Here is a 16,193-nt window from a genome sequence, read left to right as displayed (position 1 = left end):
AGCAACCAACCAATGAGCCACGGGCAAGGGCTCAAACGGATTTTGTGGGTTTTTTTTTTTTTTTTGTTAATCCTCACCTCAGGTATTTCCTCCAGGATCTTGTGAGAGGTAGGCAGGGAGGGGGAGAGATAGAGACACATCGATGCGAGAGACACACCCACCGGTTGCCTCCTGCACGAGTCCCATCCGGGGCCGGGCATTGAACCCACAGCCCAGGCATGTGCCCGGGACGTGGAACCCACGCGGAGACCCTCGGCGTGCGGCCTGACTCTCCGACCACGGAGCCCACCGGCCAGGCCTCAAGCCGACGTCTAAGGGCCAGTCCCGCCCCCAGCGGTTCCGGTGACAACTGACTGACACTGCCTGGTGCAGCCTCCCTCCTCCTCCTGCACCGGGGCCCAAGCAGCCTCCTCCTCCTCGGAGCTCTCGGAACCCTCGTCCCACACACCCATCACTCGGTCCAGGAAAACGCTGGTAACAGCTGCCGTTGGCCGAGCGTCTCCTCTGTGCCGGCTCTCCGCTGAAGACGTTTCCCCGTTACCTTTCCTCATCCTCCAACCCGCTGGGAGGCAGGAAGCATCACCACACCCATTGAACAGAGGAGTAAACTGAGGCCCAAGTGGTAGAGTAACTTGACCTCGCTTCAGCGTGCCGGCCCCTCGCACATACCGAGTGCTCCTCCGCGAGCACAACCTCGCTGTCGTTATTGTCATCGGGGGAGGGGACGGGGGTGTTGAGTGACCTGAGGGGGTTCCCTTAAGCCGCACCCCTTATCAAGCCTGAAGCCCCACTTCCTGGAGAAAGGAAGTGAGGGCTCAGGGCAGCCCTGGAGCTGCTCTGCGGGCCAGGATAGTAAAGAGGTGCGCAGGGAGCCCCAATATCAGGACCCGGTGGACCTGGGGAGCCTGAGGGGTGCTGGGGTGAGCACAGGCTGGAGGGGCCCCCGCGGGCCGGGCTGGGCGGAGCGGAGGGCGTGCCGTGTGCTGCGGAGCTGGCCACTCTCATGTCCCGCTGACTCTGCCCCGTGGTAATGAGCCGGATCCAATTTGTACCCAGGGCCCCGCCGGGAGCAGCTGCCGCGGCAGGGTTTGAAGTAATTTAATTGGACGTATTAGCCACACAGCTCTCTTCCGCTCCCCTCGTGCAGGGCCGCACGCAGGCACCCCTCGTGGCCTCCCACACCCCATGCCACCCTACCCGGTCTGGGGGCAGGGGGTGCACGGCACCATCCAGTGCTGGGAGACCCCCACCGGCTAGGACCGGCCCCTCGAACCCCCACCCCCACTCTCAGGGCTCCTGGGGCTCCAGAACCAGAGGGCCGGCTGGGCTCTGCGGGCCCCAATTCTCCCCTTCCTCTGACACAAGTGGCAGATACGGGGGGCCCTGGGGCTGCGGCTCAGCCCTCTCGCTCCTGCTCCTCTGCGGGGCAGAATGGGACCCCCCTTTCCTCCCCAGTTAGTCTGAGAGCCCCCCGCTTCCTGCACTCCACGAAGGGCACTGAAGGAGCAGGGCCACCAAAATGGGGGTGCAGCCTTACACACACGCACACACACACACACACACACACACACACACGCTGACTGACCCACACGCTGTCATGAAAATACCTGTATCCAGCACCCCAAAGCACCAACCCCCACACGCCCGCAGGCCACGCAGCCAGGTGAGGCCCTGCTCCCAGCAGACGGAGGCCTCCGAGGCAGCCAAGCCGGCAGGTGGCAGGGCGTGACGGGGGCAGGCAGGGCCCCTGGAGGGCACAGGCCCCGCCTGGCTGGGCACAGGGACCCAGGGCCAAGGCGCCACCCTCCCCCAGTGCCTCCCGTCACAGCTCCCTGGGCACCTCCCGTGCTTCTCGACAAATGCGCTCATTAGCTGCTGTTGGCAGCGGCGGGGCACGCCGACGAGCGCGGCTATTCCGGTGGCCGGCCCAGCTGCCACCCGCACGCAGGTGCGCCCGGGCCAGGACGCGTCTCCCCTCCGGCCCCGCCCTCCCTTCCCACTGCGTGGTGGCCCCACCCAGTCACCAGGCAAGTGGGCTCCCAGCCCAGCCCCACGGGTGACACCTTCCCACGTGCCTGCCAGCTGGGAGCTCAGAGCCCCCCGGAGAAGGCCCGACAGGCCAGCCCACCTCCCAACCGACTGGGTCCAGAGTCCCAGGAGCCAGGGCTGGGCGCCGTCCAGCCCCTCCCCAGGCCCCGCGCTGTCTGCCAACTCCGTTCTGCCCCTGGGGATCCTGCTGGGTGAGACCGAAGCCCTGCCCTCCAGACACAAGCTGGACAGGGCCCAGCCAGGCTGCCCCCGCCGCCTAGAAAGTCAGCGACTTCCATGTCCATGGAACTGGCACAGTCCGCCTGGCACCATTGACTGGGGTTCCCTGGCAAGGCAGGCGGGCACCCGGACTGGGCCTGGCACAGGCTGGCTCTGGCACCTGGCCAGACCGGCGACGGCCCCGACAGAGAGCTGACCTCACCAGTTGCATGTGCCACCTGCGGGGCACGGCCCACGGAGCAGGGGGCTGGCTCCCAGCAGGGCGTCCTGTGCCCACCGGGGAGGCCGCGGTGCCCCTGAGGAGGCTGTGCAGCCGACGGCTCTTCCGGCCAAAGCCCCGCTCCAGCCTGGGCCTCCCACCCGCCACGCGGCTCCCTCTCCACTCCGCGCCCTGCTGTTCCCGCCTCACTCCCCTGGGGGGAGCAGTTATTGAAAACGGTCCATCAGATTCAATGAGGATTCAAAGCCCCTGAGAGAATGGGGGTGGGCAGGCAGTGGGGAGAGAGGGGGGTAACCATCCACTCCTCTGCCTTTCCCTGAAGACCTCCTGCCGCCTCAGGGCGGGGGAGGGGAGGGGGAGGGGGGAGGGGAGGGGGGAGGGGGCAGCCCTCACGGGCACTCTGTGGCCTTCCAGGACCTTTGGGCCTGAGTTTGGGGTCAGCCCGTCCCAACTGCCCAGGGCCTCTTTGTTCCCCTGACACCCACCTGTTCCCGTGCGTCCCGCTGTCCTCACCTGTCACCTGCTGGCCTGGGTGCTCCCACCCCAAGGCAGCCTGCTCTAGGCCCCCTTCCCCAGCGAGGAGGGGCTTGGAGGCGATCTTGCCCCCCACCACCCCACCGTCCTGGAGCACCAGCCCACCGGTCAAGCTGTCCCCACAGGCCCCCACAGCATGAACCAAGGGTGCTGTCTCCATGGGAAACGCAATAGCTCGGGGGCACGGGCTCCCCTGACCCAAGTCCCACAGAAGCCACCCCTCCCGCCCCGCCCCCGTTCCAGCCCTGCTCAGCCCCAGGTGCCCCCCAGGTCATGGCCGGCTGGGGGATCATTGGAACGTCAGTCCTAGACGCTGACCCAAGCCCAGACACAGGCCAGGGAGGTCTGGGCCTGTGCCAACGGGGCAGGGGAGGGATGGGGGGATGGATGGGTAGAGGAAGGTAGGGGGAGAGTCTGCCAGGGAAATGATTCGACAGAGCCAGGCCCCTTGGGCCATCCCACACCCCAGCCCTGGCCCCTCACCCCCACGGCCCTCACAGCGCGCCTGACTTGTTCTTCAAGCCATACCCCCAACTCCTGCCCCACACAGCACCCAGCAGCCACTGCCCTAACTCGTGCCCAGTGGCCTGGGCAATCCCGTGGATCCTTCTGCCTCGCGAGAGGAGACCCACCATGCCAAGGCCCCCGGCCCATGCAGGGTGCCCCCCAGACTTCCCAGGAAGGGCCTGCCCAGCAGAGCTGCTGTAGGAAGCAGAGCATTAACAGGTGGAGCAGACGGGACCTCAAGCACAGCTACCCCCAGGGACAAGCTGGCAGAGGGCTGGGCAGAGCGGGCCACCCTCAGGACCTGGTCTCTGTCCCCACTCTGCTGTGGGAGCTCAGACTCTGCCTCGCTGGCCCTGCTCACTCACTCACGGCAAGGTCACCTCTCCCTCCCTCCCTCCCTGCTGCCGTCCTGCCTGCCCACGGCCACGCTGACCCCTGCAGGCGTGCTGAAGCCCTGCCTGGGCCAGGACAGGCATCGGAGGGACACAGGGAGGCCCACCCGGCCTGGGGACACGGGGGAAAGCTGGAACGGGAGCGGGCTGCATGGCTGGGGGGCGGCAGAGGCGAGTTTGCAGGAAGAGCTGGGAGGGCCGGGCAGAGCTGGGGCAGAAGCTGACGGGAGTCTTCCGGGGCTCCAGCTCCCCCCACAGTCCCTCGCTTCGGCCTCGAGAGATCCGGGCGAGAACTGCCCGGGGACCAGGGCCCCACGTGGGAGGGGAGCTGCACTTGGCCTGTCCCGTGAGTAAGGACTTCCCCGTGGGCTGGGCCCCACGGTGACATGCCGAGCGAGTGGGCTGAGCGAGGCGGTGCCACAGGGACCCGCTGGAGCCAGCTGGGGACAGAGGGGAGCAGGATAGGACAGGGGATTAAGACATTTTCAAGGCCTGGACCACAGGTGTTCTGAGAGTGGGATGAAGGGGTCAGGATGTAAAAGGTGCTGGGCCCTGGGGCACCAGAGGAACTGGCCTGAACCCCACAGGGACTACTTTGCCTGTCTCACTCCCACCTGGTGCCATCCAAAGGAACGGTGCGGGGACAGAAATAGGGGACACATAGGCCTGGCTGGGGGAGCAGAGTCTGGGGCGGCCTAGGGTGAGCTGGGGGATGGGGGGGGGGTGCGTCTAGCCTGGAACTGTGAGGTTACAGGAGGTAGGCAGGGATGCTGGGGACACAGAGGCCAGAGGGAGGTCTCTATTCCCTCAGAGTTCCCCAGGGGCTTAGGAGCAAAAGCAGATCTAAGACTGACCCCCCCCCCCCAGCCCCGTGCCCGCCCCAGAGGGAAGCAGCCCTCAGGCCCGCCCGCTTCCGGAGCTGCCCCTGCCATGGCGCTGGTGGGCCCGCAGCTGCGGTGGGAGTGGGGAGACAGGGGGCCCACTGCCGAGTGGGAGAGGGAACGGTGTGGGGCTCCAGCACTGGGCTCGAGGCCGTTCACCTCCAAGATGCCAAACAGAAAGCTGGCGTCCGTGGAGAGGGCAGGGGTGTGTGGGGAGCCGTGTTGTCACGGTGCCAGGCCTGGGAGGGGAGAGGAGGGGTGGAGAGAGGACAAGGGCATAGCCCCAGGCCACCGACCTATCGGAAGAGGGAGGCTGCCAGCCTGGCTGGGCAGGGGCTGGGGGTGTCCTTGCTGCCTCCCCGCTTCCATCCTCACCCCCAGAGCTGGCCTCTGCTCTAAGCTGTTGGCTTCCGAGAGGGCGAGCCGAGCAGGAGAAGGCCCCTGCCCTTGGCCCAAGTGCTGGACGCTGGCAGCCTCCTGGGGGAAGATGCCAGGGCAGGCCACCTGGGTCCAGATGAAGGGAGGAATCTTCAAAGGCACCGTCCCTCCACCATCCCCTGGAGGACATTCGCCGATGGGCATGAGGTTCCAGAGAGGGAGACTGAGTCCTGAGGGCGGGCAGTGCCCGGCACCCGTCTGCCCGGCGGCGGCAGCTGCAGTGGCCGGCTGGGCTGAGAAGCAGCTCTCCAGGAGGCGAGGGCAGACGGACGCTGCCCCGAGGGAACCTGTGAAGTGGGGCCGGGGAGAGCGGGCACGGCGGGCGCCCACGGGCTGCCCTGAGCTCTGGGTCCCTTCTGTGGAGGGTCTTATAGCTGCTCCCGCCCCCGGGGCCCCCACTCCCGGGACACCCGCCTCAGTACCCGCCGGGACTCCTCTGAGAGCAAGTCCTCAGGCTGGGTGACGTGCTTGTAGCCTCAGAGAAGAAACCCAGAAACGGAGACCCTGCTGCCAGAACTGGCAGCCGACCGGGAGTGCCGGGCCCGGGGTGGGGCACCCCAGGAGGGCGCCGAGGCCAGCCTGGGCAGGAGCTGGAGGGGCCCTGCCTACAGGTGGGCACTGCACGAGGAGGCAGCAGGAGCCAAGGAGGAAATGGCAGGGCAATTGCCAAGGAAGGAAGGAGGGATCCTGGCTTAGCTGCCAGGATGCCAGGATGCCAGGATGCCGAGCAGACGTGGGCTCCAGGCCACTCCCCAGGCTCCAGCTCCGGAGAAATGCAAAGGAGCGGCCCCTCCCCCGCCCTCCCCCACAGGACAGGAGTGAGTTTGGGGTTCTCGGCGTCCCCCTCCCCAGGCCCAGGAGCACATCCCCCTGGCACCCCCACACTCATCCATCTCGGCTCGCGTTCTCTCCAGGTGCTCCGGCCTCCCCCCCCTCGCTCCTGCGGCTCCCCAGCCCCCTCCCCTGCGGCTGCACCAGATTCCCGCTTGCCCCCTGGCACCCTCTCAATTCACAGTTGGCACCGCCGATGGCACCGCTCCCCAGTGCCCGCAGCCTGGATCCAAAGCTTCCCGGGATCCTGGTCCGGGGGTCCCCTAGCGCGGGCACCTCCCCTTCGGGGCGCTGGTGCTGGGGACCCGGGGATGCCAGAGGCACTGCCCGCTCCCGGAGCGGCGCCTCGCTCCGCCACGCACGCTGTCCTTGGGCTGCGGGGCGCGGGGGGAGGTCCTTGTGGGGACACTGCGAAGCGGGCGCCGGGCATCCAGCCGGGCAGGGCTCGGACCCCAGGAGGTGGGGGTCCGGGGTCCGGGGTCCGGGGTCCGAGCGGGGCCGCTCACGCCCGTGCCCGCGGCGGGGATGACCCTGGGGGAGTCAGCGCGGCTCCGGCGGCCCGGGCTGGGCTCCGAGACGGCGCCCCGCGCTGCCGCCGTCCTGCCCGCCGGTGCGGGGCGCCCAGCCCGCGGGGCCGCGCTTACCTGGGCTGGCCGCCTCCGGGTCCCGGTACATGGTCCCCTCGTCGCCGGCTCCCTCCGGGCTTCTCAGAGCCGCCCGTGGCCGCGCGCTGCTCCGCCGCCGCCGCAGGGCATGGGGCCCGGCGACCCCCGGGGGCGGGTCCGAGGGCGGGGGCCGCGCGGGCTGCACGGGGCCGCGGAGCCGGGGAGCGGGGGCCGCCCGCCAGCCTCCCGCCGCCGCCGAGCACGCTGCCGCCGCCGCCGCCGCCGAGCCTCCTCCCTCCGGCCCGCGCTGCGTGTGCGTGCCGGAGCGTGTGTGAGTGTGTACGAGGCGTGTGGGTGCGTGTGTGTGTGTGTGTGTGTGTGTGTGTGTGTGTGTGTGTGTGTGTGGAGAGCGCGCCCGGGGCACCGCCGGCGCCGCCCGCCTGCTGCCGCCCCTGCCCGTGCCCGCTGCTGCCCGCTGCCGGCCGCCCGCCGCACTGCAGCCCGCGCCGCCGCCGCCCCGAGCCGCCCCGAGGGCACCGCCGCGCCCCGCGCCCCGCCCGCCCACGGCCCCCGCGGGGAGGGCACCGCGCCCTCCGCTGGGCGCTGGGAGCCTGGGGTCCCGCCGCACTGGGCGACCCGCCCCCGATGGCAGCGGCTTCGAAGCACGCAGGGCCGCGGAGCCGGCCGCCTCCTCCGAGGTGCCCTTTGATTCCGCTCCAAGAGGCGTTGAAATCCCGTCCAGGTTTTCCACTTGGTGGCGGCTCCTGGGCGTCAGCTCGGGACTCCACGCCGCCAAGGTCCCGGGAAGACGGGCTGGTGTGTGCGAAAACCAGGAGTGGAGTTGTTTTTGCCAGGCTGAGCCTGGATCCGCTCCTCTTAGTCCCCCAAGCTTGCACGCATATGGAATGGAAAAGTCTAGAATCGCCACCCTTGGCGGAGGACTAGCTCAGTGACCTTCCCCGCTTAACCCAGTCCCTCAAAAGAAGAAAACAGACCTGCAGCCCGTGCTCATCCCTCTCCTGCACAGCGCCCCACTCCCCCCAGCGCCCCATCCCCCACCCCACCCCCTTTTCTTGACCTTGCTTTAGTGGGTAGGAAAGTAACCCCTCTTTGACCTTCCAACCCTGGGGCTCTCTTGGCCCGCTCTGCCCCTCTGTCAGCTCAGCTCAGTCCAAATCAGGGGAACCCTAGTTCCTCTTTCTCCGCAGAATTGGTGTTTGATTCTGCGGCGGAGAAGGGGACTGGGGGGGGGGGGGGGGCTTCTCCCAAGGGTTTGAAGGGCCTGGAGCCAAACCATTGGTGGTTTCAGGTATGGAGACCTCCTGCACACACCTGTTCACCACCACCACCACCCCACACACAGGCACACAAACACACCTCCACACGGGAGAAACAGACACGGAGTGTCACAGCCTGGGCCCCCCATCAGCAGCCTGCTCCCCCTCCACTGGGAATGCAGTTCACAGACAGCCAGGCTCCCCGGAGCCCAGGTTTCCCACTCCCACCCGGAGAAATCCACCAACCGATTTCATCCTGCGCGGCTCCCACCCCGCTCACCTCCATCTTCCCACGGCCCAGCAGGCAGCAGCCCCCACAGGGACAACCTTTGTCTCAAGTCTCCCCAGCACACACACACACACACATACACACACACATACACACACACTCACACACACACATACACACACATACACACACATACACACACGCGCACACATACACACACACACTCACACACACATACACACACACATACACACACATACATACACTCACACACATACACACACATACACACACATACACACACATACACACATACACACACACATACATACACACATACACACATACACATACACACATACACATACACACACATACACACATACACATGCACACACATACACACATACATGCACGCACGCACGCACACACACATACACACACGCACACGCACATACACACACGCACACGCACATGCACATACACACACGCACACACACGCACGCACACACATACACACACATACACACACACACACACACACACACGCACACACGCCCCTCCACCCACAGCTCTTCCGGCTGAGGAACAGACAAGGAAATCCCCCGAGCACCCCTCTGTGAAGATTGCCCCCGCGGAGACCGATTTCCGTGGATTGAACGCTCTAATTAAACATGGAGGGGAAAACGGCATTTGTAGGTTCTACCCACAACTCCTCAGTGGCCATGAATCTCAGCCCTCGTCCCCCGTTCAGGGCCATTACGTTCCCTACACCCACAGGCGGCCGCGAACCCAGGACTGCCCCACACCCCTTTCCGGCCAACCTCAGAAAGCCAAGCCCACCGCCCGGGACCCCGGCTCCTAGGCTCTCCCCCGGCTGCCCCCCATTGTCCTGGCAAAGAGCAAATAGTGCCCCTCTTACCCCCCGCCCGCCTCCCGTCCCCTCCCCCAACCACCTCCCCACCAACGGGCACCACACAGAAAGGTCCCCTGTTCAGGAACCTGCCCACCCATCAGCCTGCGCGTCCCGGGGGGGAGAGCCGAATTCACCGCTGCCACTCAGCAGCGCTCTGTAAGCATCTGGAATCACGGCGTTTCTCAGAGGGGGCGAGGGAGGGGGCGTCTGAGAGGCGACCCAGGGCAGCCCCCAGGTGGCAGAGGGGCAGGGACTGAGCCAGGGAGCCAAAGGCCCCCGAGCCGACAGCCCAGGGAGGGGCAAGAGCGCCAGGGGTGGACCCCTCGGTCCTGACTCCCAGCCTTTGCCGGCGTCCCGGCTGAGATGTTGAGGTTCACGAGGAGACGCGTGGCTGCTCCCGTCGGGGGGCTTACAGCCTGTCCCTCACAAACATAACCCCCACCTCACTCACCCCAGCAGCCGCTGGACAATGGTTGTTCCGGAACGTCAGAGCTGGCGTGTCCATCGGACCTACCAGATCCACCCCAGGAGACTGTTGAGGGAACGGAGGCCCTGGGGATTGCCTGCCGGTCTCAGGACACCCTGAACGCTTAAAGACACCCTGTCCCGGGGCCTCGGCACTTTGTCTAGAGGTTGCAGTCATTGGAAAGAGCTTTGTGCAGTTCTGTCGCTCACAGCTGTGTGACCCTGGGCGGGCGACCTGACACCTCTGGGCCTCTGTTTTCTCATCCATACAATGGGGATAATAGCAGCACTACTTCCTTCCGCTGTGATGAAGGCGGAGCGAGAGGACACAGTGAAAGCACCTGGAATGGGACACAGAGCACCGAACGTGTTGCCAGATATTGCACGCCATCGTTGTTGTTTGACCTTAAGCGAGACGCCACCTGCTCCGCGTCTCCAGGTTTCGCCTGCCCGGGAAGTTCTTCCAGATGTCTAACCTCTGAGCCGTCCTGCTGGGGCATCGACGGGCACCGGGAGCCCTGCCTTCTGAGCACTCATGGAGCACCGGGCACAGGCAGGAAACGAAGCCGGAGTCGGAGTGCGCAGGCCCTCCGAGAAGGGAGATCAGAGGGTGAGGGCCGGGGCCTTGGTGCTCGCCCCCCGCCCCCCGCCCCCCGCCCGCCCCCTCTCAGTCTGTGAAGCTCTGGCCTCCCGTCCCAGGCTCCCTGACGCGCCGGCCGGGCTGGCAGCCACTGCGGCCTGTGCACCCTCAGGCCTCTTTCCCATCTGGCGCCGCCATCAGGGCCCAGGTGTCCTGGGTCGGCTTCAGGAGGGACGTTCTGTCCCCCAGGAGCAGCTGCCAGGCCCGCACTCTCCTCACCAGGGCCCTTGAGGCCACCTGGCTCTGTTGCTAGGCCACGGCGGGGAGGCAGGGCTCCCGGCTCCCCTCTGGCCTCTACCCGTCACGGTCTCCACGCTGCTGTCCGCACGGCTCCGTCCCACGGCTCCCTCGCCCACCCCCGCGGCCGTGGCTGAATTATTAACACAAGTGCCGAGGGAGCTGTTTGTGCAGCTCACGTGACAGAGCAAACACCCCTCTCTCCTTGCCACCATCCATGTGGCAAGAGACGCAGGCTGGGCATTTGCCTGACCCGGGAGGGACGGGCTCAGAGACCAGCCGAGCCCGCGGATGTGCCAGGCCGGAGGGCGAGGACCTGCTCTGCCACCGGTCCCTGCAGCTACCCCGTCCCCAGGCGTCCCTTTCCTCCCCGGCGGAGGGCAGGAGTCTGGAGAAGGTACAAGCATCAGATTCACAGAAGTCACCTCCCCAGAGAGGATGTGACCGCAAACTCCCAGCAGCCGCTGCCACCGCCTCTGTGCCCACCCCGTCACAATGGAGACCGGATCGATGCTTGCTCGTCCATGACCTCTCCTCTCCAGGCCCAGTGGCCACCGAACCTCGAGGCCCACCCAGGGTCCGCACAGGCCACACGTCCGCCCGCCCTGCTGTGGAGGCCCGGCCACAGCATCCGGGAAGGAGTCCTGGACTTGAACGCTGGTCCTGCTCCTGCCACGAGCTGGCTGTTTGGCCTTGACTGGTTCCTGGATGTCTCTGGGCCTCCGTTTTCTCATCTAAAACAGGGCTAAAGCCCGGCCGGCGTGGCTCAGGGGTTGCGCGCCGACCTATGAACCAGGAGGTCACGGTTTGATTCCTGGTCGGGGGCATGTGCCTGGGTTGCAGGCTCCGCCCCAGTAGGGGTCGTAGAGGAGGCAGCCCATCAATGATTCTCACTCATCAGTGATGTTTCTATCTCTCTCTCCCTCTCCCTCTCTTCTGAATTAAAAAAAAATATATATATATATTAAAATAAAATAGGGCTAAATAATTGCACCACACAGGCCTGTGAGAATACGCTGGGGAGAAGGCTAGGCAAAGGCTGATGGTCTGTTCAGGCTCCCAGCACCCTGCCCACGCTGACCTTCCATGGCCCGGGGTCCCCATTCCTCGTCCTCAGGTCAGGTTGCGGGGCCAGAAGCATTCTCTTTCCGAAACGCCTTCCCCAGACCTAGTCATCTTCCTGTAACAGCACCCCATCCAGGTTCTGGCTCCGAGTCTCTCTGCAAGGCCATCCTGACACCCCCATGTGCTTTGGCTCAGTCCCTCAAACCCTCTGCACCCCGAAAGATAAAATCTGGTCCCCCTTCTCCTGGCCAGCCCCTGCTTGGGAGGTCCCCAACCTCGGTCAGAATCGTGGCCTCGGGCTTCTGCTGAGACACCTGTGGGTGCACGGTGGGAGCGCTGCGGCTTGTCGGTTACAAGCTGGGTGACGTGGGACAGATGGCTCCGTCCCTCTGAGCCTCGGACGACCAGTCTGCACCATAGGAATGTCGGTGTTTAATGCTTTTTCTTTTTAAAATATGTTTTTATTGATTTCAGAGAGGAAGGGAGAGGGAGAGATAGAAACATCAATGATGAGAGAGAATCATCGATTGGCTGCCTCCTGCACGCCCTCTCCTGGGGATCGAGCCCGCAACCCGGGCATGTGCCCTTGACCGGAATCGAACCTGGGACCCTTCGGTCCGCAGGCCGATGCTCTATCCACTGAGCCACACCGGCCAGGGCTCAGTATTTAATCTTGATTTGGCCTCGGACTCCTTTGGGAATCTAATGAATCCTGTGGCCCTCTCCTCCCTAGAAAAATGCGTATCCAGATATAGACACAGCATTCTGCCCCTGATTGGGCGGGGCCCTACGAGGCCCCTCTGTCCGAGGGGCCTACGAGGTGGGTTCCAGATAAATACCCCTGTCCGAGGGGCCTAAGAGGTGGTCTCCAGCTCTGCCTGTCTGAGCCGGTTCTCTGCCCTACTCACCCTCCGCACATGGATTCCCCCGCCCTGGAGGGGGAGAGGGGGCTTGTGGTCTATCCCCACATCCCTCCCTCCGCCTCCACGGCCCTTCCCCCAGCCCTCCCCGCGGTTGGAGCCAGCTTGCCGGCCGCTCAGACCGGCTCAGTCCCCCTCTGAGCCCATTGAACCGGCCTCACCTGCCTTTCAAGGTATTTAAAGGTTCTTTGACCAAATGCTTTTTGATCCTCGGCTGACGGGAACCACGCCGAGCCCTCTCGCCAGCAGCCCCTCGGCCCTGGATTAGCGGCGAGCAGCTCTTTTGAAATCGCAGGAACCTTCTGTGCGCTGTTCAAAGCCCGGCTCCTGCGGCCACATTTCCCGGAGCCCACACGGCCCGCTCCGGCGGCCACTGCCGCCTCCAGCCTCCAGCCGTGGCCTAGTTCGTGGGGCCTCCTAGCGGGACCCCAGGCCTGAGCCCACCGGTAGAGGCTGCTGCAGTCAGGCCCACTCCCGCCAGGGGGCCCCCACCTGGTCCAGGTAGGATGGGGTCTGAGTAAGTGTCCCCAGACTCTGGCGGGACACCCCTCTTCTTCCTGCCCAACTGAGGCTGCACAGATGGGCGTGCGGCCCACGGGACCCGTTCACCTGCTTCCGGCGCCCAGCAGATGAGACCCTGAGCCTGAGGCTGAGAGAGGACACAGAGGCTTAGGGTAGACCCGGGGGGAGGCCTCGGTGGTTGGAGGATAGGAGCCAGCACCCCTGAACTCAGACCTTCACCCACTCTGCCAGCCGGTGCCTCTCCCCAAGGGCTGGCAGAAGGCCTGGGGGAGCCCCAGCTGCACAGTCCAGGGGGGTGGGGGTCAGGGGTGGGGGATGAGGCATTGGGCTCAGGGCCCCCACAGCCCCCCGACGGGCCCCCACTGCCTCCTTCCTTCTTACCAACTTGGACCTGCCCACCCACAGCGCAGTCTCCAGGGGGGTCGGGCTGCGGCGGGAATGCGGTGCACAGAGGGGCGTCTGGGAGGCCGTGCCCGCGGGAGCTGGTGAATTACGGCGTGGAAAGAGGATTCGCCCACCTCCACGCTCGCCACGGAGAAGCACGTACTGGTGCCTCCGGCTATGGGTATGACACGCCCCAAAAGGACCCCCAACCCTGGGACCGAGGCCCCATCCCTGCGCCCCGGCTGGGGTTGAAGACCGCGGGGGGGGGGGTCCCCTTTCTCAGCAGGCGGAGGGCTATCAGCGCTGAGAGAGCTGTGACTGCCCAGTTCCATGCGCCTGGCTCTGCGCTTGGAGGACAGCAGGAGGGGCCTGGCACTCGGGGGCGGGAGAGTTTAGGTCACCAGCCCCCCCTCGCTCAGGGCTCTGGGGCTGTTGGACTCTGGGCCCAGCCAGACCCGGCGCCAGGATCCAATCCACCCCTGTAATAATCGTAATGGCCGCAGCCACCCTTTATTGAGCTCTGAGGGCTGGCCAGGCCCAAGTGCCAAGTGCACCACACGCATTATCCCGCTAATAGTCGCCGCCGCCGCCCAGGAAGAAGTTGGGCTGTGATCCCCGGGGAAGGCCAGGCGAGGGAGGAGGCTGCGGATCCGAGGGGGCGTGGCTCTCCGGTCACCCAGCCAGAAGGGGTGAGCGATGGGGGGCAGCTGGGAGTCCCACCAGCGCGGGCCAGGCCTCGAGCCCAAGTGCTCAACCACCGGGTTTGCTGCCTTCTAACCGGGAACTTCCCTGAAGGCGGCCGGGCTCCAGGGCCGGCTCGGCAGCCCTGTTTAGCCGGCTTACGGACTTGGGGCACAGCAGAGGCGGGGCGGCCCTGGGAACAAGGGAGGAGATAGGGGACCACCCCCCTTTCCTCCTGGATCCCCTCTTCCTGCTCCCGCGCCTCGCCAGCTGTGGACACTCCCCAGGGCTCTGTCCTGCGCTGCTCTCTCCTTCCTCACCCCACACTCTCTCCTGCATGAGCTCATCCACTCCCACGGCCTCGCTTTTGCTTCAGCCCGACGCCTGGCTCTGTCCCTGGGGCCCTGACCTCCCTCCCGGCCCGGCCGGCATCCGCCTTCCTCACGCAGCATCTCCACGCGGGTGGGGCGAACTCGCTCCTTGAGAGGCAGCCCCTCCCTGGGACCTCACCAGGCCTGGGAAGGGCCCATCGCTCTCCCAAGCCCAGATCGGTTCCCCAAAGCCTCCCACTGCTCTCCCCCGACATCAAACCCGTCCTCTGTGGAGCCGCTCACACCCGCATCACAAACGTGTCAGCTGCCTCCCTGAGTCGGACACCCGCAGCTTCTCGCCCGCTGCCGCGGCGAGGCGACCGTCCTGGCCAGGCGGCTGCCTTCTCCATTCCAGCCCAGCGCCCTCCCTCACTGTGACTTTCTGGTGATCCGATCATGCTGCTCCCAGCACCACGCCCCAGGCCTTGGGTGGCTCCCCACAGCCTGTGGGGCCGACCTAAGAAACGCGGCCTGACACCGAGTCCCCCCAGTATAAGGACCCTGCCCCTCCTCGCCATCTTGCCCTGTGCCCTACCGTCAGCTCAAAACTGCTCCTGAGTTTCTGCCACGTGTTTCCACCCTTCAAAGCCCATCTCAAACGCCACCGCCTCCAGGGAGCCCTCCCTGATTCTCCCAGGCGAGTCCGAGCTCTCCTGCTCTGCGGCCTCGCGGCACTTCTCCAGCACGGCGCTGCTGGGATTGTCGACTTCGGGAGTATTTGTGGGCCTCTCCAGTCCTGCTTCCTGCCCACTCCCTCACCCGGGCAATGGATCGGAAGCTCTTGAACGTCAAGAACCGTCCATTACCGCCCATCTTCGTCTTCATTCATTTTTTAACGGAGCCATTCAGCAGACACGCCACTGTGTGCGGGTGCCGCGTACACAGCACCCTGACCCTGGGCTCCTCCTCTGGGTAACTGGCACCCAGTGGGACAGGTGCGCTATGGGGTGGAGGATGCTCAGGGCACATTCAGGGGGTGAGTCCGCCCTGGGCAAGCCTTCCTCCTGGTTCCTGAATGCCCCACCCTGGCCTAGGCCCTGCGGGGGAATGCCAGCTTGAGTGAGACCAAGCCCCGCCCTCTGGGATTGTGGCTACACAGAGCACTATGTGTGCAGGTGCGGGCGTGAGGAAAATGCGTGAAACCATGCGAGACAGAGCAAGGACTCTGGCCTTGGAGAAAGCCAGGGGCTTCCCAACTGCCCGGTCCTCACACCAGGGGGCCTCTGTCCTTCTTGCGGAATAAGTTGGACGGAGAGGAAAGGGCGCATAACAGAGACGGAGGAGAGAGGATGCTGTGGAGGGAGGACCGTGACGGAGCCTTGGCACTAAGTTGGCGCAAGGTCACCCTGCTCCTCCCCCCCCCCCCCCCGCCGCCCCAGCACGGGGATCTGGGGGATGGACGAGCTCACGGATGTGCAGGCCTCTGGACTCGCAGGAAGGAAGGGAATATGTGCAGCCCGGCCGGCATGGCTCAGTGGGTGAGCATCGACCTAGGAACCAGGAGGTCACAGTTCAATTCCTGGCCAGGGCCCATGCCCAGGTTGCCGGCTCCATCCCCAGTGTGGGGCGTGCAGGAGGCAGCTGATCAAAGATTCTCTCTCATCATTGATGTTTCTATCTCTCTCTCTCCTTTCCTCTCAGAAATCAATAAAAATATATTTTAGAAAAGGACATATGTGCTATTATTAGCCTCCCATCGGACCAGCAAGCCCTTCTTTCCAGAGCCTGCTTCCCCCTGGGAAAATCGGGCGCACCCCATGACCTCGATTCTCTCTTGGGCCTCAGTTCCCCCGTCTGCAACACGAGGGTG

At 65.3% G+C, this 16,193-nt stretch overlaps 1 protein-coding gene across 1 annotated transcript in view; it reads right to left on the bottom strand.

Moving 5' to 3' along the window:
• Window positions 1-15,196, bottom strand: part of SYT7 (synaptotagmin 7) — a 62,546-nt gene extending 47,350 nt beyond the window's left edge. Inside the window, exons 1-3 of the mRNA XM_054725719.1 lie at window positions 15,143-15,196; window positions 6,716-6,875; window positions 5,663-5,715 (exon numbers count right to left, since the gene is read on the bottom strand). Coding sequence (XP_054581694.1) covers window positions 5,663-5,715; window positions 6,716-6,875; window positions 15,143-15,196 — 267 coding nt within the window. The remainder of the gene's footprint in view (window positions 1-5,662; window positions 5,716-6,715; window positions 6,876-15,142) is intronic.
• Window positions 15,197-16,193: the final 997 nt, after the last annotated feature.

Source organism: Eptesicus fuscus, chromosome 13 (genome assembly GCF_027574615.1).
Source record: "Eptesicus fuscus isolate TK198812 chromosome 13, DD_ASM_mEF_20220401, whole genome shotgun sequence".
Lineage (NCBI taxonomy): Eukaryota > Metazoa > Chordata > Mammalia > Chiroptera > Vespertilionidae > Eptesicus > Eptesicus fuscus.
The sequence above is the reverse complement of the archived record's forward strand: the minus strand, read 5'-3'. Positions and strand labels throughout refer to the sequence as shown.